The 27084-nt window shown below is 40.3% G+C and overlaps 2 protein-coding genes across 4 annotated transcripts; one reads left to right on the plus strand and one right to left on the minus strand.

Moving 5' to 3' along the window:
* The first annotated feature begins 2214 nt into the window (after positions 1-2214).
* On the plus strand, positions 2215-14584 carry LOC117825045 (interleukin-18-like). 3 transcript variants are annotated; one of them, XR_004633769.1, is made up of 8 exons: positions 2215-2316; positions 2453-2498; positions 6503-6578; positions 6682-6702; positions 6830-6964; positions 12390-12532; positions 12801-14272; positions 14421-14584. XR_004633769.1 is itself a non-coding variant. In XM_034700645.1 (7 exons), the coding sequence occupies exons 3-7, from the start codon at positions 6512-6514 to the stop codon at positions 13026-13028; spliced, it is 594 nt and encodes a 197-aa protein (XP_034556536.1). In that variant the 5' UTR covers positions 2215-2316; positions 2453-2498; positions 6503-6511; the 3' UTR covers positions 13029-14584. The 3 variants fall into 3 exon arrangements, 1 of the variants encoding a protein (XP_034556536.1); XR_004633770.1 differs by having other exon boundaries at positions 12801-14164; positions 14465-14584; XM_034700645.1 differs by having other exon boundaries at positions 12801-14584.
* A 1101-nt stretch (positions 14585-15685) lies between these two features.
* On the minus strand, positions 15686-26978 carry sdhdb (succinate dehydrogenase complex, subunit D, integral membrane protein b). Its single transcript, XM_034700646.1, has 4 exons — positions 26846-26978; positions 24278-24388; positions 21031-21181; positions 15686-17652 (listed from the first exon to the last, which is right to left on the minus strand). Exons 1-4 carry the CDS (start codon positions 26892-26894, stop codon positions 17487-17489), a joined length of 477 nt encoding a protein of 158 aa, XP_034556537.1. The 5' UTR covers positions 26895-26978; the 3' UTR covers positions 15686-17486.
* Between the last annotated feature and the right edge of the window lie 106 nt (positions 26979-27084).

A 27084-nucleotide genomic window follows, 5' to 3' on the forward strand; every position in this document is an offset into this window, starting at 1 on the left:
CAGCCGCCTAGACATGATGAATCATCTGAGGCTCTAGTGGAAAAGAGAAGCTCAGTGCAGCTCAAAATAGCCTCATTAAAAAACAAATATTCACTTCCTGGACTGTGAACTTTAAACTTCCAGACTGAGAGGTTTGAATGTGAACTTTTTATCTGTGTGAACTTATCTTTAAGTGAGCCCATTTTTAAGAGTGAACTTGAACAACACAGTCTGAATCTGATGAGCATTATTCCTGTAGCTCAGTTCGGCCCTCTGCTGGCAGACAGCTGCAAGTCCAGCCTGCAGATGACTTCAGAGTAAAAGTGTACAGTCATGGCCAAAAGTTTTGAGAGTGACACAAATATTACATTTTCACAAAGTCTGCTGCTTCAGGGTTTTTAGGTGTTTTTGTCAGATGTTTCTATGGTATAATGAAATACAATTAGAAGCATTTCATAAGTATCAAAAGCTTTTATTGAGAATTACACAGAATTCATGCAATAAGTCAATATTTGCAGTGTTGACCCTTCTTTTTCAAGACCTCTGCAATTCTCCCTGGCATGCTGTCAATCAACTTCTGGACCAAATCCTGACTGATGGCAGTCCATTCTTGCATAATCAATGCTTGGAGTTTGTCAGAATTTGTGGGTTTTTGATTGTTCACCCGCCTCTTGAGGATTGAGCACAAGTTCTCAATGGGATTAAGATCTGGGGAGTTTCCTGGCCAAGGGCCCCAAATCTTAATGTTTTGTTCCCCGAGCCATTTTGTTATGACTTTTGCTTTATGGCAAGGTGCTCCATCATGCTGGAAAAGGCATTCTTCATCACCAAACTGCCCTTGGATGGTTGGGAGAAGTTGCTCTCGGAGGACGTTCTGGTACCATTCTTTATTCATGGCTGTGTTTTTAGGCAAGATTGTGAGAGAGCCCACTCCCTTGACCGAAAAGCAACCCCACACATGAATGGTCTCAGGATGCTCCACTGTTGGCAAGAGACAGGACTGATGGTAGCGCTCACCTCGTCTTCTCCGAAAAAGCCTTCCTCCAGATGCCCCAAACAATGGGAAAGGGGATTCATCAGAGAAAATGACTTTACCCCAGTCCTCAGCAGTCCAGTCCCTGTACCTTCTGCAGAATATCAGTCTGTCCCTGATGTTTTTACTGGAGAGAAGTGGCTTCTTTGCTGCCCTCCTTGACACCAGGCCTTCCTCCAAAAGTCTTCGCCTCACTGTGCGTGCAGATGCACTCACACCTGCCTGCTGCCATTCCTGAGCAAGCTCTGCACTGGTGGTGGCCCGATCCCGCAGCTGTAACACCTTCAGGAGACGGTCCTGGCGCTTGCTGGACTTTCTTGGGCGCCCTGGAGCCTGTTTGGCAACAATTGAACCTCTCTCCTTGAAGTTCTTGATAATTGGATAGACGGTTGACTGAGGTGCAATCTTACTCGCTGCTATAAACTTCCCTGTTTCCCTGTTCCCTTTTTGTGCAATGCAATGATGGCTGCACGTGTTTCCTTGCAGGTAACCATGGCTAACAGATGAGGAACAATGGTGTCATGCACCATATCCCTTTTAAAGTGTCCAGTCACTCAATCATGACAGATTGATCGCCAGCCTTGTCCTCATCAACACCCACACCTGTGTTAATGTGTGTGAGACCTGTGTGTCATTGAAATGATGTTAGCTGGTCCTTTTGTGGCAGGGCTGAAATGCAGTGGAAATGTGTTTTTGGTGATAAAGTTCATTTTCAAGGCAAAGAGGGACTTTGCAATTAATTGCAGTTGAGCTGATCACTCCTCATAACATTCTGGAGTATATGCAAATTGCCATTATAAAAACTGAAACAGCAGACTTTGTGAAAATTAATAGTTGTTTCATTCTCAAAACTTTTGGCCATGACTGTAGAGTAGATTAAACTACTATCGAATCACTTCAAGGTTAAATCATCTTGTAAAAGTCTTTCCCACGTCAAATAGTAAAACTTTAAGTTTTTGTTGGATGTAGAACTAGATTTCACAGTACTTTAATACTCCTTAGGGAGCTGGAATATCTACTGTATTTATGATGATCTAAGATGTTTGAGGAAGACTTAAAAAGACAACAGGACAAATTTCTATTTTTGAGAAAATGAAACAGGAATGGCTCTTTCTTCTGTCAAGTTCTGTGCTTTCACTTCCTTTCACATGTGAAACCAGGAACTCGCGCGTTATCTTCCTCCAGCTCACGTTGTGCGATATTTCTATCTGTGCCAGCCCAGCCTATTTTATACAGTCTATGGTACCAGCCAGCGCGCGACTCTTCTCCCTCCGCTGACTCAGAGAGACACGTCTGGACTCAAGGTAACACATTCAACAAGTTTTAAGATGCATTTTTACAGTGATCGTTACATCAGTTATTGGCTTTAGTTAGGAGGTTATTTCTGGACGTTTCGATCTGTTTATTACTCATTGTCTGGTCTGATGCCTTCTTTTAAAGGTGAGCGTGAACATCAGCAGAGAGAGAGCCCGCATTATCTCTGAAGGTACGTGAACTTCTCATCATTAAACCATGACATGTAAAGATTGATTGATTGATTGATGGCTGCTCGTGAGTGCATCGGTTTGGCATCCACGTTTGGAGTTGGATGACATAACACTGTAACGTTCCCTCCAGAGAGTTCAGGTTATGACTGTTCCATTATTGTTCATAATGAGTAAGCTCCACACACACACTCACACTCACACACACACACGTTGCCCTACATAATTCATCCAATAGCTGCAACAGTTAAACACAACTTGATAAAAACACATCCAAATAAAAAATTATAAATCAAATTTTCTGTTATTTCTAAGCATAAAAGTTAAATATTTTCCAATTAAAGCTTCTGAAAATACAGGATTTTATGCTGCTTGAAAACTGGAGTTTGATAGGAAACTCAAGTAATCTCTTTATGTGACTTCATCCTTTTAACTGATTTTTATTTTTATTTTTTATCCAGCTAATTAATTTTTTAAAATTTTTATAATCAGGTCATATAATTTTACCTTTATCTATTATTTTTATTCTTTCTTTTAAATGATCATTAGTATTATAATTATAATTAGTACTCTTATTCTTAAAACCTTATTTATTGTCCTTGTAAAGCTTTATTTACTCATACACTGCGTGCACAATTATTAGGTGAGTTGCATTTTTGTGAATATTTTAAAAACTATATCATTTTCAAATTTGTCAAGAAGTCAGATAGTGAATATATTTCTTCATTTTTTTATTTTTAAATAAATGCAGAATCTGCAGAAATGAGCTTGCAAAATTGTTATGCAAGTTGGTGATAAGAGTATACAACTTCTAACAATTAAAAGCTAGGCACCATTTTAAACGTTCTATTGATTGAACATAATATTTACTACAGCTGTATTCAAACTTCAACAAAAACAACAGTTTTCTTTACATTTATGTACAAAATAAAACTGTTAATGTCTTTAAAACATTTCAAATCTAAAGTGTTTCTCTAATGTCCAATATAACCTCCTTTTCTTTCAGTGAGGGTCAGAGGTCACTGTAAACTGATTTAGTTTCTGATGACATCTCTGCTGACACTGTGAGCTGTACCTTGTATGTCTTTCCAAAGAGGCTCATTGAGCTGTATTTCTTGCCATTACTGTAAATTATCTTCTTCAGTATTGACCACAAGTTCTCAGTCGGGTTGAAATCAGGTGAGCAGGCAGGCCAGTTCATGTGGCGATCTTCTTTAAAGCCCTGAGATGCCGTCCTGTCCTGGGAATAACGTGAGGCATGTGACGGTGCATTGTGCTCATGCATGAACACGAGCGTCTTCTTCACTTTAGCTGAATGTCTCTTCCTCCATGGAGGAAAATACAAAAGAGGATCGCCTCATGAACTGGCCTGCCTGCTCACCTGATCTCAACCCGACTGAGAACTTGTAGTCAATAATAAAGTAGATCATTTACAGTGATGGCAAGAAATACATCTCAAAGAGCCTCTTTGGAAAGCCATACAATATACAGCTCACAGAGTCAACAGAGAAGTCATCAGAAACTGAATCAGTTTACAGTGACCTCTGACCCTCACTGAAAGAAAAGGAGGTTATATTGGACATTAGAGAAACACTTTAGATTTGAAATGTTTTAAAGACATTAACAGTTTTATTTTGTACATAAATGTAAAGAAAACTGTTGTTTTTGTTGAAGTTTGAATACAGCTGTAGTAAATATTATTATGTTCAATCAATAGAACGTTTAAAATGGTGCCTAGTTTTTAATTTTTACAAGTTATATACTCTTATCACCAACTTGCATAATAATTTGGCACGCTCATTTCTGCAGATTCTGCATTTATTTAAAAATACAGCCGAAAAGAATAATTTTAACCACACAGTTGAAGAAATATATTCACTATCTGACTTCTTGACAAATTTGAAAAAGGCTGTTGATATAGTTTTTAAAACATTCACAAAAATGCAACTTACCTAATAATTGTGCACGCAGTGTATATTTGCATTTATTTATCTTTAGAAAAACCTCTTCAACAATGATTTATTGCTTTACTGTCTCACCACTTTATTCAGTTCAATTTGTGTTAATCCTTGTTAGCCTTTTGCGTTGTATTTCGTCTTTGCATTGTTAGAGTTCCTTCACTCCTCTCTGTCTGTCAAAGGTTTCTTTTGTCTTCCGAATCCTGCGCACTTTGCAAACATTTGTTCTTAAGGGTGCTATACAGTTAAAGTTATTATTATTAATATTATTATAATAATTTTTCACATTGATATCACTTAAATTGTTGTGTAGTGGAAGGTCAAATATTCCATAATTTGACTTATTACAATTCATCTTTTGTCACAGCCTCTGTGAATTTTATAGCGTCAATCTCCAGCATGAGTAGTGTTCAGTATATGTTATATGAGATTGTCATCGGCATGTGCTTTAATCCTACTTATATGTAGGCAGCTAAATGTCCATGACAAGCTTCCCTGCAGGGACAGTAAAGTGCATATAATATAGAGCTTTAAATCTACATGACGAAAGCTTACGGGTCGAACAAACGGTCCAAGAGGGATTTGTGTTTTTTGCACAGATGATATACACAACCAGTCAAAAGTTTGGACACACCTTCTCATTCAATTATATTTATTTTAATTATTTTCAACATTATAGTTTAATACTGAAGACATCAAAACTATGAACTAATATGGGTTTGCCATAATCTGGATTACAACAGTAGTCAAACAGGACTATCCATTGTGTACTAACCCTACCTCTGAACAACACAACTGCTGGAACCATTCCAGGAGACCACTTCATGAAGCAGACTGAGAGAATACCAAGAGTGTGCAAAGCTGTCATGAAGGGAAAAGGGGGCTACTTTACAGAATCTAAAATATAAAACATATTCTGCTTTGTTTAACACTTTGTTGTTCATTCAATAATTCCATATATGTTCTTTCATAGTTTTGATGTCTTCGGTATTAATCTACAGTGTTTACAATAATTAAAATAAATACAAACCCTTGAATGAGAAGGTGTTTCCAAACTTTTGACTGGTAGTGTTCTTCTATTTTATGTTTCCCCCCGCCCTTCACTTTCATGTTGGTGGATTACAACCCAAAGAGAAGGCATAGTAGATGTTAGTATTGTAAAAGGAAGTTGAAAACAGGAGACAATGCACTTACTTGCAACAGCCCAGCTTTGTTTGCATAATCAGTCAAATAATGAGTCGACATTTCCCTGTTTGAGCTCTACCATGCCCATTAATCCAAATTCATGACTTCAGTCCCTGAGGACACGTTTATGAAACACCCATCACAGCAAAATGTGATCATTCCTCTTAAAAACATTTTAGTCAATTGGTTTATGACCTGAAGAAAGAAAGGTTAATGCCATGGTACATTAAAGGAGCGCTTTACAAACAAAACAATTTTGTGTCAAAGTGCTTTACAACCACTTCTGAGTGGGTGTGAAACAAGAACAGAAAACGTCATGTCACAGGCCATCTCAGGGGCGGGTGTGGAGTGAGAAAGCCTTTGGAGCCGTCTCATGTCCCAGGAATGTTCTTCCTGCTGACGGATACGAAAACAGTTATTCTGGCAGAGTCTGAGTGACAGCTTTTCTCTGCGATTTATAACATGTCCAGTTGTTTTTCCCACTTTATGATCATAACCTCATCCCTCCTTTCACTTTCCCCGTTTCCCTCTGTGTTCAGACTTTGAGAAAGTGCTTCTTTTGTATTAAGCTCGCCCGCATCATGAGTCAGCTGTGTGGGTGTGTGAACAGATTCAGAGTTTACAGCTTGACGACAGTAAGGAAATCAACTGGAATAATGGGTGCACATGCTTCCATGTGGGGGTGAAAAATATACACCATGTTTGAAGTGGAACTGTCGAGCTGAACTGATTTGAACTAACATGAACTCTGGAGGGACGTGTTCAGTCAGTGCACTACTCTCCAGGAGGAAGTGTTGCTGTACATAATACATTTCCATAAATTGATACGAGCTCATAACTCAAAGAAGTCTTTGTTTCACCAGGACTTCCTAATGGCGACCAATTATTCCACCCCTACACACTTTGTTGGTATACATGAGAAAGCGTTCATCTTTGAAGGTGAAGTTATTTCTTACAGTCTCGTGTTCATTTCAAATACTCTCCTTGTTTTGAATGTTTGCTTATGAAGACTGATATTTTGTCTCCATCTCTCTTTTGACAGAGGGTGTAAAAGATGAGCCAGGTAATACTTCACTGCATATGCAACGCAATTTGATTGTTTCACGTGATCCTCACTCATCCTCCTACCTACAGCAGAATGTAAATGTGAGGATTGCAACTTTACTGAATGTCTTTTTCTCCAAATACAGATTTGTGTTTAGATGCCTTTAGGAAGTCCAAAGAGTTCCATCAATGCTGGATCAAAAACGAGGACAAATGCCTGATTTTTCATGAAAGAGAAGTCCAAAAACAGTTCTTAACTGAGGTTGAGCAAAACCAGTCTGGTAAGATGTTCCATAATCATCAAAGTGTTGTGCTGTTATCATGGGGATGATCCTGTTTACACACTTTTGGGTCTAAATGACTCACAGCTACAAAAAAAAGAAAAAGGTTTGGCAGAAGTCCAGTAGAAAGTGTCTGACCAACGAGCTGGTATTAACTTGTTAGGGCAAAAGCGCGTCATCACTGCACACAGGAGAGCTTGATTTTACTACCTGTCAATGTCCAAGAGTCTGAAAGCATCACAGCAAGAAGTTCCAAAACTTTTTGAACTGTCAAATCATTTAGACACTAAAACAGGATCAAATATAATCACAATAATAACTTTATTTATATAGCACCTTTAAAAACAAATGTTTACATAGTGCTTTGACAAACAAAGCAGGGTTCAAATAACAAAGTAAACCTTTGACAGACTGAGAGGAATTTTAACAACGCAAAACAAAATACAACGTGAGATTAAAAAGAATAAATGAATCAGAATGAAGTGGTGAGACAATAGACCAATAAATCATCATTTAAAGGTGACATATCATGCAAAATGGACTTTTTAATGGTTCTCTACCTGAAATATGTTTCCCTGGCATGTTTACAAACCCCCCGAGAATGAAAAGAATCCATTCTGCCCCTGTTCTGATTTCTCCACCTTTCTGTAAATGTGTGTGAAACGAGCCGTTTCAGACTTCAGTGTTTTTGTTACGTCACAACAATATCCGGTCTGTCACGGAGTCAGAGCTCTGAGCTTGTTCAGCCCATAGACTGTATAAAATACAACTCAACCCCTCCTCTGTTTTTCATTACCTGCACACATGTGTGCTAACAAGGAGCTTAGGAGGGAGGCATGCTAGTTGTAGGCCGTCTTAATAAACACAAAGGTCGGTTTTACTCCCCACGTCTGCAGATTTGAAGATCTAGTGGATGATTTTTATTTTTCATGGAAAAGTGCTAGCGCTAGTTAGCATAGCCACATAGCTACATGTCGTAGCTGTAGCTGTGTACCAAGACACACGTCGACATACTGACAAATAAAACAACAAGAAACACTAAATCTGTGACCAATCCTTCAGAAAGGTCCTGCTGCCTTTCTGGCAGAGGTCAGTTTTACTCCCCACGTCTGCAGATTTGAAGATCTAGTTGATGATTTTTATTTATCATGGATAAGTGCTAGCGCTAGTTAGCATAGCCACATAGCTACATGTTCGTAGCTGTTTACCAAGACACACGTCGACATACTGATAAATAAAACAACAAGAAACACTAAATCTGTGACCAATGGTTCAGAAAAGTCCTGCTACAGGCGCCTCTCCGTCAGGATCAGATTCTGGATCAGATTCAGAGGGTTGAAGTAACGTGGGTCTGTGAGCAGCCGTGTATATTCAGCCAACATGTAAACATTAGATCAACGTGCTGGAGAGCCGAGGGGATAGCCACTTCCTGAGGGGGCGTGGTCAGAGAGAAAACAGACTGTTCTGAACAGGGCTGAAGAAGAGGGCTTTTCAGGCATGCCAAAATCTGATTTCAAAGTGTTTTTTTGAGCATAAACCTCAAAGACATGTTTTGGGGACCTCTTAGACCAATATATATTGATGAAAAAAGCGTAATATGTCACCTTTAAGAGGTTTTTCAAGCATAAATAAATAAAATGAATAAATACAAATGGATAAGTAAATATAAGCATTAGAAAATTAGAAAAAGTGAAAAGGATAAATTAGGAACAAAATAATAAATGAAAAATAATTAAATCAAAACAATAAATAATCAAGTTCAATCATGAGTTGGATCAAAACTAAAATGAATAATACAATAGAAGTGAAAGCAGTTAGAAAGATGAAGTCACATTAAAGAAAGTCTGTAAAAATGTGTTTTAAGAAGAGACTTAAAAGATGTCACTGACTCTGTGAGCCTTATCGCCTCAGGGAGGTTGTTCCAAAGTCAAGGGATTCTAATGGAGAAAGCTCTGTACCCTTTGTATTTCAGCCTTGACTTTGGAACGACCAAAAATGCGAGATGGCTTGTAATTTCTTCGCATTTCTGCAATGTAGTTTGGGGCGAGACCTAGGCGAGCTTTAAAAGTGGTCGGTAAAATCTGAAAATCTGAAACGTAAAGGAAGCCAGAGGAGAGAAGCGAGGACAGGAGTAATGTGATGTCGTCTGTTAAAACCAGTCAGAAAATATTCATCTTATAGGTTTAGCTGGTTAAAATATAATCTAGATTAACAGTCAATAACTGATAACTATTAAACTCTAACTGCATCATGATGACTTATCGTTAAGATAACAAAACAAACATTTGTGCCCAATCTGTTAATCATTAAAAAGTGTCACATACTTCTTGTTCTTCAAAGTCTGGACAAACATCCATCACTTACACTGCCAGTCAAACTTTTAAAAACACCTTCTCATTCAAGGGTTTGTATTTATTTGACTTATTGTAAACACTGTAGATTAATACTGAAGACATCAAAACTATGAAAGAACATATATGGAATTATTGAATGAAGAAAAAAGTGTTAAACAAAGCAGAATATGTTTTATATTTTAGATTCTGTAAAGTAGCCCCCTTTTTCCTTCATGACAGCTTTGCACACTCTTGGTATTCTCTCAGTCTGCTTCATGAATGCACCTCAGACCTGTTCAAAGTCCTTATGTAGAATGTTTCCATTACAGTAAAACAGTTGACTCACAGATATAAATCATCACCTGCAGGGATTCATCACCATCTGGCAGTTAAGGTGTGTCACCTGCAGAGGCCTGCCAAAGAACAACAAAGCATCTCTGATGTTTCTATCATTTCATAGAAAACCAGTTCTCTGCCCCTCGAGTGTGTGTTTGTGTAGAGCATGTGCTCGGTCGCTTGCCTCAGCTTGCTTATCTTATGAGAAGCCCCTCGCTGCAGTGTGCAACCATAGACTGTAAATAAAAATGGACAGCGTTGCTCCGCCTCTTCCCGTTGTACAGTTCTGAAGCCAAAAAATCCCTCTCCTGGGCGCAGCCATTGTGCAGCCAGAGCCTGTGAAGCCTTTGTAATAAGCTCCGCCCTACAGCGTGACGTCACAAGACGCTGTGTGTCCTTTGAAGTTTCACTCTACGGCAGCTGTGAATCAAAGGAAACCCAGAAGTAAAACCCCGTTTTTTAAACTCTAATAACTAACGAAAAAGAAACTTTTCAGAAAAAAGAGGCCTTGGACACAAAACAGTCAAATACTAACTACATATCACCACAGCATACAGATGTGAGAAACATTCGTACGATGTGTATTTATTTTTTAAAGTTTGACTGCTCCCCCATTCAAATGAATGGGGGAGACGGATTTTTTTACCTATACTGCAGCCAGCCACCAGGGGGCAGTCACACTGCTGAAAGCCTCACCACCAGGGCCGTATCCGGCATGCTTGTGTGCAACAGACAGGAAGTTGAATGATAGGAAAGTAGACTGAAGGGGTCAGAGGTCATCTTTTGACCTTTGCATCCTCCTTAATCTTCCACATCATCAGCTCCATGCATGTGGACGCATCCTCACTCGAGTCGTGGCCCTCCACATTGTCTTGAATGATGCATTTGAGGTGATCGGCCATCAGGTTCCTTAAGGTCCGTTTAAAGTCGGTGACCGAACACAATGGCCGTGTCTACGACTGCACTGTTGGTCAGCTTCAGAGCAGTCTGCACACTTCAACACACTCACCAAGTTTGAGGCTGGTCAGACGAACAGTTCTCAGGTCAGAAGAAGAGTTAGATGATGATGCTACAGCGCCACCTGCTGCATGAATGGTACATCATTTTTTCACATTCTGACATCAGATCTTCACACGGCCACTTAATGCAACCGCGGTCAAAGTCCGAGGAAAAATGTAGCTTTTTAAAACAAAAGAATAAGAATGATGTGACGGGTTTGAAAAGGTCTATTACAAACGAAATAAAAGGAGAGGACTCAGAGAACAACGGAGACGCAGAAATCAAAACAGCAAGAGCAAAGCTAATGATGCAAGAAACCATGAGAGGATACACGGATGATATAAGACAAGACCCATGAAGAAGAAATATGAAATATAGAGATGTGGGACGCTGGTGGCCTAGCAGTCTAAGCCAGTCCCTCCAGGAAGTTGCGATTTAGCGATCGCAACTATCAACGCAAATTCAACCAATCAGCGCAATTTTTTCGCGGCCCTGCAATTTTTTACAATCAGCGCAACTTTCCCGCAAATTTGACCAATTACCTCAATCTCAGCCCCTGTACATCATCGGGTTTGTCGTCAATTTGACTTCCTTGGAACATAAACACAAGTCCTCACTTGATCGGCACTTTTCAACAACAAAACACGCACAGAGAACGGGTGAAGAGAGGGGACAGCAGGCAGGACAAGTGACCATGACAACGTTATTATTTATAGATTGAGGGGCTCAGTGTTCGCTTGGTCTCTACCTGCAGCAGGTGTGCTTTATGAACCAGCTCTCCTCACCTCCATGCATCTGTCTCATCTTCATTCAGGATTTTTACCCCCGGTGTGCGTTAGTGACAAAGACACAACCGGGGGACGTCTGTTTACTATTTGATGTTTGACGTTGTTGCCGTGGTTACCGTAAAAAGCTCTGCGTCTACAGCTTGATTTAATCCAGTTTGGTGATACATCAGACACATTTAGTAAGTTTTGATCAACTCCTTGTAGTCAAAGACAGATTAATTTCAGAGTGCCGTGAACTGACTGTGCATCAGTCGCTGCGAGGTGCATTCAGTGACCGTCGTAAATGTGCAATACAGCCCTTTCATGGCATTTTTCTGTGAATCAAGAGAATCAAAATACAGTCAGTGGCCACATCAAGAATGTTTTCTAAAAAGAACTGTAATTTAGCATATTTACTTGCCCCTGAGATGTTATTGGGGGGGAAAAAAGCAAAAAAATAAATAATCGCAACTTTCACCGCAATTTTTTCAAAAAGCTGTCGCAAATTCAGGCTTTTTGGGCCGCAACAATCACAAAAAGATCCCTCGAAATCCTGGAGGGACTGATAAGCGCCCCACACACTCTGCAACCATTTTCCTGTGTGTCATCCCCCACTCTCTACTCCCCATGTTTCCTGTCTCTATTCAGCTGTCCTGTCTAATAATTAATTAATATAATTAATTAATTAATTAAAAAGAAAAATAGAAAAAATAAATATAGAGATGTGCTTTAATAAAAATTGGTGGTAGTTTGAAAAACTGAAAAAAGTTGATTTATGCAAGTCGTTCCGGCAGAACTTTGATCAGGACGTCTCTTTTTTCTTTGTTGCTACATTTTGATGGATTTCATTCGTTTTCTGGGACTGAGGGTTTAAAAGTTTCCCACCGAAAATCCTGAAACGTTTGTTTTTGCTTTGCTTTTTGTGGAGTGGATTTAGAGTTTTAAAGTGACAAGCAGAATTTCCCTCCCCTCCTCTGTGTTTCCCTTTAGGCTGCCAATGTACCATCCAGATTTACCATGACAGCAGCTCGGAGCAAGCGCAAGGGAGGGCCGTCATGCTGTATGTCATCCAAGACGGACAGAATATGGTGGTCTGCTGCACTGAGAATAAGGATGTTTGTGCTGAGGCCATGGTGAGAAGAAACAAATGCTAAGTATTTGACAGAGTGGGAAGTTCCTCTCGCAGGAAATGGGTCTCGTAATAGAAGCACACATTGATTTATAATTATGCATTTAATGAAAACAGAAAACCAGTCAGTGACCAGCTCAGGGTGGTGGCACAAGTCTGAGCAAGTTGGTGTGATTTATCATCCAGATTATTTAGGGTACACGTGTCACACTCACCGTGTCTCATTTGATTTTAAAAACCAGACGATAAAAAGATTGTTATTTTTTCTGCAGGATCTTCCCAGCAAAATTGATAAAGACGCACACAAAGCTGTGTTCTACCGGAGGAGTCTCCAATCAGGGACTGACATGTACATGTTTGAGTCGTCTCTGTACCGGTCTCGGTTCCTGGGATTCAACAAGTCTAGTGAGCAGAGTTCTCTGGACAAACTGGTGCTGTGCCAAAAGGATGACAAGGAAGTGAATGAGCGCTGTGAGTTTTCCTTGTTTAAATGCAAATAACCATTTCTAATTGTTGATTCAAAGAAACAGAGTTTGGTGGTCCAGATGAGTTTTTGTTGGAATCATTGTCCCTATATCAAGATCAGCAGAAAGACACATTTCAGTATGTAACAGATAAGATTACTGTTGTGTACGTCCAGAAAATGGGATAAATGTAGCAGTGTTGTAGTCCATCACCAAACCTCCAGCCTGAGTCAGACTCGAGTCCACAGGGTTCAGGTTGCATCACTCTTTTTTGCATTTGCTGTAAAATCTTTGAAAGCAAAAAAATTACCGCCTCTTTGGGCGTCCTCATCTTTCGAATGCAGACAGTTTTTGAGTCTGAGTGCAAATGCAAGTCTCAGGAGTCTCGAACATTAAGACACGAGTCGGGCTGGAGTCTGAGTCCTGGACTTGAGTACTACAACACTGAAAGGTTTCCTCTCTTTTATCCTTCATGTTCACCTTCATCCCAGAACTCACATTTCTTTAGTTACACCTGGCCAAATAGTTCTCAGTCCACATGGAACTTTGTGTTTGATAAACTCTACCTTATATGAGACATGCATGAAATATAATCTACTAAATCTGTTTCAGAGTTGTTTAGGTGTGTAGGAATGAGAATATCTAGCGGTCACATTCTGGGCTGAAGCGCGCCCCTTACCCCCAATTTACACAGGATGGGCCGCGTTGCGTTACAGCTGCACAGCGTTTTGTCTGTCCGAGGGCTTGCGCCCTGCTACACAGGACGTGTGTTGGGAGTGTAGCGCCAGTTCAGAGCAGCCAGGATCAGCTGGGTCCAACATAAAGAGAACTACAAACAAACAACAGGTCACAGAGCCTTTCTGTGGTTGAAAAAATCCAAACTATAAAGTTTGGATTTTGCAGGTTTAGATGAGTTTAATATGAATAATTCTGCTCTATATTGTTGTCCTGTTACCTTCTGACACAGTTATCTAGCTTACATCCATAATCCATGAGTATTTCTGATCTTTACGATCTTTAAACGGTCGGGAGTCCGTATATGATGCTTTATTTTGACATTGGCAGATGTTGCATCCTTGTGCCTGACTTCCTGTCCAGGTCGATCTTTTCTTTGGAGATTGACACGTGCTGGGTGCGGGCTCCGTCGAAAAATAGACTCTATTATGGGTTAGGTTTAGGAACTAAGTCCACTGACAAATACTGTGGGTTAGGGTTAGGCAAGAACCCAGAGTGTTTAGCATTAGGGTCGGCTGAGGGGAAAATTGTGAGTAAGCCCAAAGGTTCGGGTTAGGAATATAGTCCACTGACAAAAACTAAGGGTTAGGTTTAGGAACTAAGTCCACTGACAAATACTGTGGGTTAGGGTTATGCAAGAACCCAGAGTGTTTAGCATTAGGGTCGGCTGAGGGGAAAATTGTAAGCCCAAAGGTTCGGGTTAGGAATATAGTCCACTGACAAAAACTAAGGGTTAGGTTTAGGAACTAAGTCCACTGACAAATACTGTGGGTTAGGGTTAGGCAAGAACCCAGAGTGTTTAGCATTAGGGTCGGCTGAGGGGAAAATTGTGAGTAAGCCCAAAGGTTCGGGTTAGGGATATAGTCCACTGACAAAAATCAAGGGTTAGGTTTAGGAACTAAGTCCACTGACAAATACTGTGGGTTAGGGTTAGGCAAGAACCCAGAGTGTTTAGCATTAGGGTCGGCTGAGGGGAAAATTGTGAGTAAGCCCAAAGGTTCGGGTTAGGAATATAGTCCACTGACAAAAATCAAGGGTTAGGTTTAAGAACTAAGTCTACTGGCAAATACTGTGGGTTAGGGTTAGGCGAGAACCCCGAGTGTTTTGCATTAAGGTCGGCTGAGGGGAAAATTGTGAGTAAGCCCAAAGGTTCGGGTTAGGAATATAGTCCACTGACAAAAATCAAGGGTTAGGTTTAGGAACTAAGTCCACTGACAAATACTGTGGGTAAGGGTTAGGCAAGAACCCTGAGTGTTTAGCACTAGTGTCATCTGAGGGGGAAATTGTGAGTAAGCCCAAAGGTTCGGGTTAGGGATATAGTCCACTGACAAAAACTAAGGGTTAGGTTTAAGAACTAAGTCCACTGAAAAATACTGTGGGTTAGGGTTAGGGTTGAAGCGTATCTCTGACGAGTTGCACGGGGGCACACTCCAGAGACGGAGCTGTAACGAGACGCTGCGCATCCTGTGTAAATTGGTGGTTACTCACCCCTCCCGTTGGTGAAACCACGGTGGCTTCTGAGGACAAAAAGCTCCAGCAAGGACCATCAGAAACATCTTTCAATACGAATAATTTACGAACAACAGCCGCTCTTTGCTTCGTTTTCAAATGTTGCACGTCATGTGGCCGCTCGTTAAACATAAACAAACTGTTAGGGTTATCCTCTGTGCCCCTGTGGTAAAGTACCTGTACCACACACTTCACCTTCAACTCATTTTACAATATTCAATCATGTTTCATATTTATTCATTCACTTTAACATTTTAATTCATGTCACTTCTTATTCTCTTTAACTTCAGTTACAATGTTTTTATGGTTGTTACACTTTAAATGTGCCTTAGTGCTGACTGATGTTGCAGGATTTTTTTTTACTTTTTATATGATATATCTTTTGTACTGTCTTCACATTGTTGACATTGATAATAATGTTTGGTAATAAAAAAATGAAACTATAAAAGAAATGTGTAAAGCCAGCTTTATTCTGCTGAGGCAGGAACAGAACATTTTCCTTCCACATCTTATTTTGTGCGTATAATCTGAACAGACATGAATGGAACAGATATTACAAACGATGACTGACGTAGAGGCAACAAAATGACAACAGGCTAACTCAGCCCGTAACGCTGATTCTTGCCTTCATTATGAGCTGCATGCAAGGATTGTGTGTGTGAAGCTATGAAACGCTGCGAGCACCGCTACATGTTTCAGGAAAGCACAACACTGGAAGCCGTTTCGTCTCGTGATTATACAGCCTGCGCGTGCATTTAGGGTTTTATTATTTAAGCTTTTTATACATTTAAGAAAAAAACTTCCAAGCATATTCAAAACTAATGAACATTTTGAATCATGTTTTAAATGTTGCAGTTTGCACACTCTCACAGTGGAAGCAGTTTGAAGTCAAACACGACGTTACGGCATGACGAGGCTTTTATTGGACTGAGTGATATTTCCCCTGCAGAGGACGGCATCCTGCAGCAGACCCTGCTCTAGATCACACACTGTTACCTTACAAGTGCACGCTACACTTCTTTAGCTGTTGTGTTTGCTGGATGAATTTGTGATGGACCCCCCCCCCACACCTTTTTAATAAACCCTCAGAGCAGCAGGCAGGTTATCATCTGGGTCACAACGGGGAGACTGAAAATTAAGAAAGGATCACTGCAGATCGTCGTATCTGTGCTGTTTGGTGTTCGACAGGAAAACGCTTCCACACATCAGCTCACCTTTTCTACTCTGCAGGCAGTCGTACTTCATATTTATTAAGCAGGCTGATTTAGAGAGGTAGGAACGAGTCAGTCTTCAGCTGGGTAACATCATTACTGCTGCTGTGCCCGTGCAGGTATCAGTACTGGAATAACTTTGATAATAAAGAAACTAAACACTCTAATTCAGATGAAAACATCAGTCAGCATCACCCCCTGTGCTTTCTAATCATTCTCTGGAAGCATTTTTCAGACGAACATGAAAAAAACCCTACAGACGTGAGGTTTTAAAGTGGATATCTGTGCCTTTTAGCTTCACACGAAAAGGTAAGAAAGTTGGCACCTGCACAAAAACCCAACGATGCAATGATCCCATCAGTTTCCTGACTAAACACGTTGGTTGCACGAAATACTCGATACCCTCTGTTCTGCTGCAAACCACAGAACAACATGTGACTGATGGTGCAAGATTCATGACGTGTGTGTGTGTGTGTGTGTGTGTGTGTGTGTGTGTGTGTGTGTGTGTGTGTGTAAATTAGGTTTCTAGGTGGGTTAGTGTGGAGGGTGACTTCCTCCCGAGGGGTCTAAGAGCAAAACATAGTATGTACACATCGAGAATCAAAACATTTAACGAGTCCGCCACAAGAAAACAATAAATTAGCTGTCAAATGTCACCGTTTTGTTGAAGCCGTGGATGTCCCCTGTAAATATTTGTAAAATTGGTCGTGATATTTTTAAATAAACGGACGAGCTAAGGAACAAAAAGTTTCAGAGGGAACAAATCTTAAACCGAGGACGCCGGATGTAGAAAAATGGACGCCTGATGTCGACCCACTTCTCAACTACGTGAGCGAGACATCACCACAGAGACGAGCCCGAACTGATCAACATTAATTACAATTACACGCCTGTGAATCGCTGTAATATTGTCAAAATGATATATTTATAAGAATTTACATAGAACACCTTGAATTTTTTACAATCAGCCAGGAACACAAAGCTCCCGTCCCGTCCCAGTTGTCTAGGTCCTCCCAACTTTCCCAGTCCACAGTTATGTTTATTTGCTCCACAGCAGGGCGAGGGCTTTGCAGATGCCCACGTCGTTGTAGTTGAAGTAGCAGAGGCCGGCGAAGGTGACCGTGGAGAGGAGGAAGAGACCCGCGTTGGCCATCTTGATCTTCGGTTCGCCGTGGACGTAATCTGTCAAGACCTGCCCGATACCCCTGCAAGACGAAAACGGACGAGGGATCAGAAAAACAGAAGACGAGCAACAAAAAGTACAACTTTTAGGTTAGAGCTAGGGTTGGTAGTCACGGAAAATTAGCATGAATTTGAATGTAGCATTTCCTCAGGACTCTGTCTAACCCCTCCCCTCCTCCCTCGGAGCCACTCAGAGCTCCTCCAAAACGACGCCCCCGCTCACATGCATGAGAGCAGCTGATTCACGACCATATGATGGTGACTGATTCAAAACCGGTCCTCGTTAAGGTTAAAAACACAAACAAACATGGCTACTGTTAGTACTCACAACTCACAGTGAGCGGGAGAGAGGAGAGACAAGAGGAGAAGTTTTTCATTCATTCAAACATTGATTGTTGTTTTGTTGGTTGGCGTGATCACGGCTGACAGTGACCGGTTATTAAAGATCAACGTGTTCACCAATCGGCTCGTCATCCCTACAGCGTCCGGACAGACGCTACAATACAATGTCATTAATTCTTCTGCTTGTCAGAGCCCCGTGGTGAGAGCTTTTTAGACTCTGATCCGGACTACAGTCCTGAGCAAAGCACCTCATCGGGTCAGAGGGGACAGGCCCGAGGTGGAGCGAGAGGGGCAGTCAGTAGAGTCAGGGGACGGGGAGTGAACGCCGGGGAAATGTACGCGCAGGAGGTGGGCAGAACAGCAGGACAGGATTTGATTGGTTTCATCATTTGGCTCCTGATGGCAGGGATTGGTTGGTCTTATCCCAGGTTTACTCCAGCTGTAGATAGCAGCTTTTCTTCCTTCTGTTTTAAGAACACATTATGTATTGATTGCCATCAGGACATAAAGATCATTTTAACCAGTATAACAAAAAGTGGATCTAAGTCTGACTACCAACCCCAGCTTTAAGAACAAGAAAGATATCCTTTCAGTTTTAGTCTTTGTGCATTTATTTCAAACATAAGACATGGACACGCCTAAATTAGGAGTGAAAATTATATCTACGACAAAAGCTGCCTCCTGACTTTCCTTGTGATGGGATCCCAGACTTGAATATTGACAAATCAAAGCATTAGTGACCAAAGTCAAACCCAGTATCTGTAAACTTAATCTACAACCTTCAGTGTTCAGATTGTCAGTAACATCCGATACTTTAAGGTGTCTTCTTTCTACACATAAGAACCAGAAAGAGGGCGATAAAGGGTTTAGGTTCAGCTGGCGCCGTGCTCATCAGGTTTACGTTCAGTTCCAACATTCCTCAGAGCAATAAAATCCTATTAGGTGGACTTCACTTATCCGGGGTTACTCGCTGGAAAGAGGAAGCTTTCCAACCCACTCATGCTTCAACCATCGCTTGTGCCGACGCCAAATGACACTGGAGAATTCATCTAAGTGGTTTTGGCCGGGGAGGACACGGCGTGACCCCTTTGAGATACATAGCTGTTGCTTAACCGGACTTATCACTACTCATGACTGGGATTTGTGGCCTACACCTGCCATGCTGTTCGGTCTGCGCTCTGACGGATGGGAGAACACGCCGCTGCGACGCTAAGCCAAAGCCACCCTCTGAAGTCTGCAAACAGAGCCGGAACTAACCGGGCCTGACCGAATCTGTGCCGACAGCGACGACGAGATGACTTAGATTACACCTCCGATCCTCCACACAGCAAACCAGCGTGGCTCAGAGTTTGGCTCTTGTCTCATCAGGGTCAGTAAACAAACTAAATCTCTACAGGGAGAGATGATCAGGAAACATCTACACCAATCTATGCTGCTGGAAACCAAACTTTGGATTGTTTTCAGTCCAGACAGCAACTTAAGAAGCGATCATGTGTTCAGATAAAAATGAATCAAACTCCTCCCTCAGATATGTCTGCAAAAATCCCTCGAGTAGCGCCTGTTCATCTGTTTCTGGAAAGTCTCAGTTTCACAGTAAATATTAAGACACACCGAGGCTTCACTCTCAGACTGTGAACCTGAAAAACTAAATATTTTCTTGTGGGTTTTACTTGCAATGAATGAGTCTTAACTTTAAAGTAACAACATGGTGCAGATATGAAAAATTAAAAATGGAAGGTTTTAGTCGGGATCATGAATTGCCTTCGGATGCCAGACTCTGACACTCGGCTAAAGAGCCTTGTTATAAAGTTGAATTCACCCCCAGTTTCTCTTAAAGGTGACATATCATGCAAAATGGACTTTTTAACGGTTCTCTACCTGAAATATGTGTCCCTGGCATGTCTACAAACCCCCCGAGAATGAAAAGAATCCATTCTGCCCCTGTTCTGATTTCTCCACCTTTCTGTAAATGTGTGTGAAACGAGCCGTTTCAGTTTTCAGTGTTTTTGTTACGTAACAACAATATCCGGTCTGTCACGGAGTCAGAGCTCGGAGCTTGTTCAGCCCATAGACTGTATAAAATAATACTGAATCCCTCCTCCGTTTTTCATTACCTGCACAAATGTGTGCTAACAAGGAGCTTAGGAGGGAGGCATGCTAGTTGTAGGCTGTCTTAATAAACACAAAGGTCGGTTTTACTCCCCACGTCTGCAGATTTGAAGATCTAGTGGATGATTTTTATTTATCATGGATAAGTGCTAGGGCTAGTTAGCATAGCCACATAGCTACATGTTCATAGCTGTAGCTGTAGCTGTGTACCAAGACACACGTCTACATACTGACAAATAAAACAACAAGAAACACTAAATCTGTGACCAATCCTTCAGAAAGGTCCTGCTACAGGCACCTCTCCATCAGGATCAGATTCTGGATCAGATTCAGAGGGTGGAAGTAACGCGATCTGTGAGCAGTGTGTCTATTCAGCCAACATGTAAACATTAGATCAACGTGCTGGAGAGCCGAGGCACATCCACTTCCTGAGGGGGCGTGGTCAGAGAGAAAACAGAGTGTTCTGAGGAGGACTGAAGAAGAGGATTTTTCAGGCATGTCAAAATCTGATTTCAAAGTGTTTTTTTGAGCATAAACTTTAAAGACATGTTTTGGGTACCTCTTAGACCAATATATATTGATGAAAAGAGCGTGATATGTCACCTTTAAAACTGTCAGGATGTCATTTCATCTTATAAGACATCTGTGTGAAATTGTGTCACAACTATTGACTTATTTTAGAGGCCGCAGTTACCGCAGATCACCGGAATACAATCAGTTCATCCTTGAGTTGAAGTTAAAGCTTGTGAAACATTTAAAGATGTCTCCTCTCTGTGTTCCTGAGATATCAGTTTTACAGAAATGTGAAGGACAGAGCAGTTTCCCTCGCTAAACATGTGGCTGACGTGACGGGATAAAAGAGAGTAAGGAAAACCTTCATGTGTACATTTTAAAAACGTTCACATCCAGAGCTGATTCTAAAGGGTTCGGGTTGTGTTTGTCGGCCTTACCAGTGTCCGTGCAGGGTCAGAGCAGCAGCCAGCGAGTAATCGATGACAGGAGAGGGACTGAAATACGCTGCCGGTCCCAGGGCCAGCAGCAGGATGCTCACTACTCGCTCTGCTGTCCAGTGCAGAGAGGCAGCTTTAGATCCAGAACCCGCTGTGGAGCCAGAGAGAGAGCAGGTTAACAGAGAAGAAAGTAACTCCAGGCTAGATGACGTGTGCATTCAGACTTTACAGGGATAGGTTGAGATTTAAGACAAACTTAAATCTTCCTCTTGTCAGAAATAAGAACACTTTGTATCGAGGATCTTTCACCTTTCAAACACTCAGGATGTAAAGAGCTGCAAGGCGGACGTAGTTTGGATATTTAAGACTCCAACTGAGCCGTCAGGAATTTTGCATTCAATTTAGATTAAAAGGTGACATATCACGCTTTTTTCATCAATATATATTGGTCTAAGAGGTCCCCAAAACATGTCTTTAAAGTTTATGCCCAAAAAAACACTTTGAAATCAGATTTTGGTCTGCCTGAAAAACCCTCTTCTTCAGTCCTCATCAGAACACTCTGCTTTCTCTCTGACCACGCCCCCTCAGGAAGTGGATGTGCCTCGGCTCTCCAGCACGTTGATCTAATGTTTACATGTTGGCTGAATATACACGGCTGCTCAGAGATCGCGTTACTTCAACCCTCTGAATCTGATCCAGAATCTGATCCTGACGGAGAGGCGCCTGTAGCAGGACCTTTCTGAAGGATTGGTCACAGATTTAGTGTTTCTTGTTGTTTTATTTATCAGTATGTCGATGTGTGTCTTGGTACACAGCTACGAACATGTAGCTATGTGGCTATGCTAACTAGCGCTAGCACTTATCCATGATAAATAAAAATCATCCACTAGATCTTCAAATCTGCAGACGTGGGGAGTAAAACCGACCTTTGTGTTTATTAAGACAGCCTACAACTAGCATGCCTCCCTCCTAAGCTCCTTGTTAGCACACATGTGTGCAGGTAATGAAAAACGGAGGAGGGGATTCAGTATTATTTTATACAGTCTATGGCAGGGGTGTCCAAACTTTTTTCAAAGAGGGCCACATATGATGTTGTCAGAATACCTCAGGGCCAGTGGCTCCTACTGGGATTTGGAATCCTAAAAGTTATCTATGAAATATCTCTTTAATGTCAATTATTTTATATGTTTTCTCAATAAAACAGTAACTAGGAAGTACCATGTAAAGATCAGCAAACATTATCTTCTTCTGGGGGAAAATGTTTTTCATTAGGGTCGGGCAATGTGGGAAAAAATATTGTATCATTATTTTCCTATGGATCACGACCTGGATTTCATCACACTTCTTTTTCATGTTGTTTTTAAGACTTTTCTGACCAGCAGACAACATTTTAAGAACAAAATAATCATTTTCCTGAGTTCTGAAAAAAAAATTTATGTACCAATTTTTGTATTTTCTGTACAATTTCATAATTTTGATCTTGTCTTGTTTCCTCTTTTGTGTCTTCTTAACATTTAGTGTTCATCAAGAACATTTTCTCATCATGATGAAAACATTAATTTGAAAACCTGTCAACTTTAAGAGTTCTTGTTTTTCTTCTTTATTGCCGTCTTGGAGAATTTCCAGTGCTTTGGCTTTAGACAGGTAGTCCATGTGAAGCTTTTTGAGACATTTCTGGATTGACTTTAGTTTTGTTTGTGTGCTTGAAAGAAACTGCAAATGTACAGATGATTCAAAAGGTGATTAATTTCTTTGCTATGAATAACACAATTTGAGATGGAAGCTTGGGGCCATAAATAAAAAGGGACCTCGGGCCGCAATTTGCCCCCGGGCCGTACTTTGGACATGCCTGGTCTATGGGCTGAACAAGCTCTGAGCTCTGACTCCGTGACAGACCGGATATTGTTGTTACGTAACAAAAACACTGAAGTCTGAAACGGCTCGTTTCACACACATTTACAGAAAGGTATAGAGATCAGAAACGGGGGGTTTGTAGACAGGGAAACATATTTCAGGTAGAGAACCATTAAAAAGTCCATTTTGCATGATATGTCACCTTTAAAGTAAGTGTCCTGTCTCTGTCAAACTAAAATGCAAGACATATTTTAAAAGGAAGATAAAATCCATGAATGAAGCTGCAGGACAAGGTGGGTTCTTAAAGCTTGCGTTATTTTCAGGCATGTATTTAAAAGACGAGGGAGCCAAAAGTTCAAGCTGCTCAAGGTTGTAGGATTGACTTCTGCAGCTTTTCTCTTGTTTGTTTGAGACTAATAAAAGTAGAAGTGTAGAGCTAAACAATGTGGTTTCACCTTCCGCTGTGAATTGTAACCACGTACTCTTTGATCTGAAGCTCCAGGATCCTTGAACCTTCACACTCATTTCAAGCGGTACTCAGAGACTATTAAAGGTCAATTGAATGAATGCTTACACCAACTTCCATGCAATGCAGTTTCTTCCTACAATATGAAACCGAAACTTCAGAAATGTTATTTTCAGGTTTGCATTTCATAAAAAAGCAGCTCACAATGTCTAAATGTAACAACATAGCGATTTAAAATGTAGTCTGTTAAAGCTCCAATGAGGAGCTTTGAGTTTGTGTTGATTCTGGCAACACGTGTGGACAAATGGATCTCTCTTCTCCCTGCTGTGTTTGTTTGTTTGTTTGTTTTTAAAGCACATAAAGAGGCTTCACTTTATTATTCATAACCAGCTAAAAGCTCCCCACATGAACTTTAGTTTTGACATTTGATACCTTCCTTAGAGTTCTCGCTCTATAGACCATCCTCCTCCCTCCTCTGTGTGTGAATGACCCAGTCACCTGAAATAGTGGGTCACACTTAAGGTCACTCGCTTTAGACATGCCTTACATGAACCGGTGTTGAAATACTGACACCACTATTAGCATCTGAGGCGCTAAATCTGGGCTACAACTACCGGCCATAAACCACAGAGACATCTGTCTGCTATCATATAAAACTGAAGCAACAGGCGGCACGTAAACACATCACTCAACAGGAAAACAACACATCTGTGACGCTGACTCAAGAAAACAACAAATTAAACGTCCATTAATGCGTCCATTAATCGTGTTAATGTTTGCTCTCTCTGCACAGTGATCAGTGAGCTGGACTTTGGACCACTTTAACAAATCTTTATCTCCAGCATCGTGTAAGATACCCTGAGACACACTCTTACAAAGACGGCTTTAACATGTGTTGTAGAAATAACAGAGTGAACACACACTGACCATAAAGAGCCTGTGACGAGTGGATCCTCGCCGTCAGCTGGTACGGCTGCTCCTGGTGTTTGTACGGTACGACCAGCGGCCTGGCCAGCAAAGTGCTTTGGTAAAACAGAGCTGAAACACAAGACAGAAAAACACATCAGATATCAAACTTCACCATGGCTTACATGGAATGACTCATACACATAATAGACTACAGCTGCAGGGACTGATTGATCTAAAGAGGACTAATTGAAGTGATGAGTGGTACATTTTTGGGGGGGATTTTTGAGGCTAAATGTCAAACACTTAAAAGGGTCAAGCTTCTTAAAAGTTGGGATTTTCGAATTACATTTTGCGAATAATATGTTGTGGTTTGAACTTTCAGTTTGACAGAAAGAAGCAATTTGAAGGGGACAGTTTCAGCTACATTCAATCATTTGACTGTTAAAGCTCCACTGAGGAACGTTTGGTTTGATTCACCCCTTCTGGACAAAAACAGGCGTGCTACCTATTTGCTGATTGTGTCCTTCACAAACAGAGGCTGTACTTTTTGATAATAATCTCATCCTGCTTTCTCTGAACTGTCAACAACAGTAACAAACACATACTGCCCCCTCCCTTCTCTTACAGGAATCTCTTCTTTTAGAGATTGCTATGCACCCTTTCGTGGTTCTGCCTTTGGGCTCTTAGCTTTTTCTGTGAAAGCAGAGCACCTGACCAGACCACATTCAGATCTGTGATTCACTCTAAGAGCTAACTAAGCTAACTCTCGTCCAATGCATCAAATGGTAACACTTGCGTTTAATATTGTACATGCTCCCTTTATAAATACATTTAAAGTCCTGAACTCTTTCATAGATAGAGTTGCATCACTTTTCATTTCCATCTGTTTTACTTCAAGTTAAAAAAAAACTCCCTACAGGAGCTTTAAAGTGAGTGATGAGGAAATGAGAAGTTTGGTTGCATCCCCAAAATAAAGAATTATGTACTTTGATAATGTGAGATATGCTAGCAATATAACAGGGGATGTTCAGTTAACCTTTACAGGTTCATCTGAAGGATTTTCTGCTGTGTGCTCATAATGCATGCATATTAGTCCACCTCCATGTTGTGAGAATTAAAAACATCTACTCCCCACATTTCCTATCCCTCTTAAACAAAAAATAAATAAATAAATACACAAATAAATAAATAAATACATAAAATAAATAAATAAATACACAAATAAATAAATACATAAATAAATAAATACATACATAAATACACAAATACATAAATAATTAAATAAATAAATACATAAAGACACAAATAAATAAATACATAAATAAATAAATAAATACACAAATAAATAAATACATACATAAATACACAAATAAATAAATAAATAAATACATAAATACACAAATAAATAAATAAATACACAAATACAGAAATAAATAAATACAGAAATAAATAAATACAGACATAAATAAATACAGACATACAGAAAGAAATAAATAAATACACAAATAAATAAATAAATAAATACATAAATAAATAAAACTTAAAAAATATCCCTTAAAGTTACGTTTACAACAGATAAAAAATGTGCAATTAATTAACGGTTAATCCTGAGTTAATTATGGACAACTTATTTATTATTTTTTTATTATTGTTATTTTATTATAATGGGGTTGGGATGGGGGGGTCTTCTATTTATTCTTTTTTTTGTATTTTTCATTGATTTAATTTCTAATAGTCTGACGGATTGAATAATGTGATTACAGGGTTTTGAAAATTAATTGTTTTACAGTACTCATAAAAATATGTTACTAAGCATGACATTATACAGCAAATATACAACTGTAAAGTTATGGCTGCTTTCACTTAAATTTTTAACATTATGTGCAAATGATGTGCAAAGACTTATTCCTTGAAATGAGCAACAAGTCAGAAAGAAGTCCTGCATCAAATAAAGGTCTGAAAGAGGGAAGAGAGGAAAACAAGCCTGAGGTTTCAGCAGAGTTCTGGTTTGGAAGCTGTCCACACAGTTAGTCATATGAGGGCGGTGTCGAGCTGACTTTACCTCACATGAACTTTAACAGAAGGAGATTTGATGCTCATTAGTGAGGTTTAAAGTCGCCGGATCACACACAGAGGGTTTTAACATCAGTATGAACCTTCACTGAGCTTTATTACACTTCAAGGAGGAAATATGAGCGTAAGGTTAAATTTATATTTTTATGAATGGGGTTTGGAGAGCGTGAGATAACGTCACGGTCGACCAGCCTGATGTCCCCATGGCAGGAAATTCAACCCTCCCTCAGTGAATCAACATTAAACCCTCTGATATGAGATTAATTCACTTTATAAGACAGTAAGTGATTTTATAACTTATAATGAAACTCAGTGATAACAACAGGAACAGTTAGCTTATCTAACAGCAGCTCAGAGTCGTGAACTTGAAAGGAGTAGTCCTCAACTGTCGTGATTATCCACACAGACATCACGACCCTCCTTCTGACACGTCTCCATCAAACCACGACATCAAAGTGAACACGTGAAGGTGACAGAGAGAGAAACACGAGGAGAAAAGATGTATAAACTCACGTTTGACTCCTCTGCGACACACAGAACTCAACCTGACGATCGCCGCCATGATGAACAACCAATCAAGGTCAACACAGTTACCCGGATGTAGTTACTGCGATGGTGCGTCATCAAGATATTACGTGTAAGAGGAGATCAGGAAGCTGCTTCATCCTAATATATTATCAATCAGACTTTATTTGTAAAGCGCTTTTCATACAGTGATGTTTTAACACAAAGTGCTGTACATGAGAAAAATT

Source organism: Notolabrus celidotus, chromosome 14 (genome assembly GCF_009762535.1).
Source record: "Notolabrus celidotus isolate fNotCel1 chromosome 14, fNotCel1.pri, whole genome shotgun sequence".
In the NCBI taxonomy this organism is placed as follows: Eukaryota; Metazoa; Chordata; class Actinopteri; order Labriformes; family Labridae; genus Notolabrus; species Notolabrus celidotus.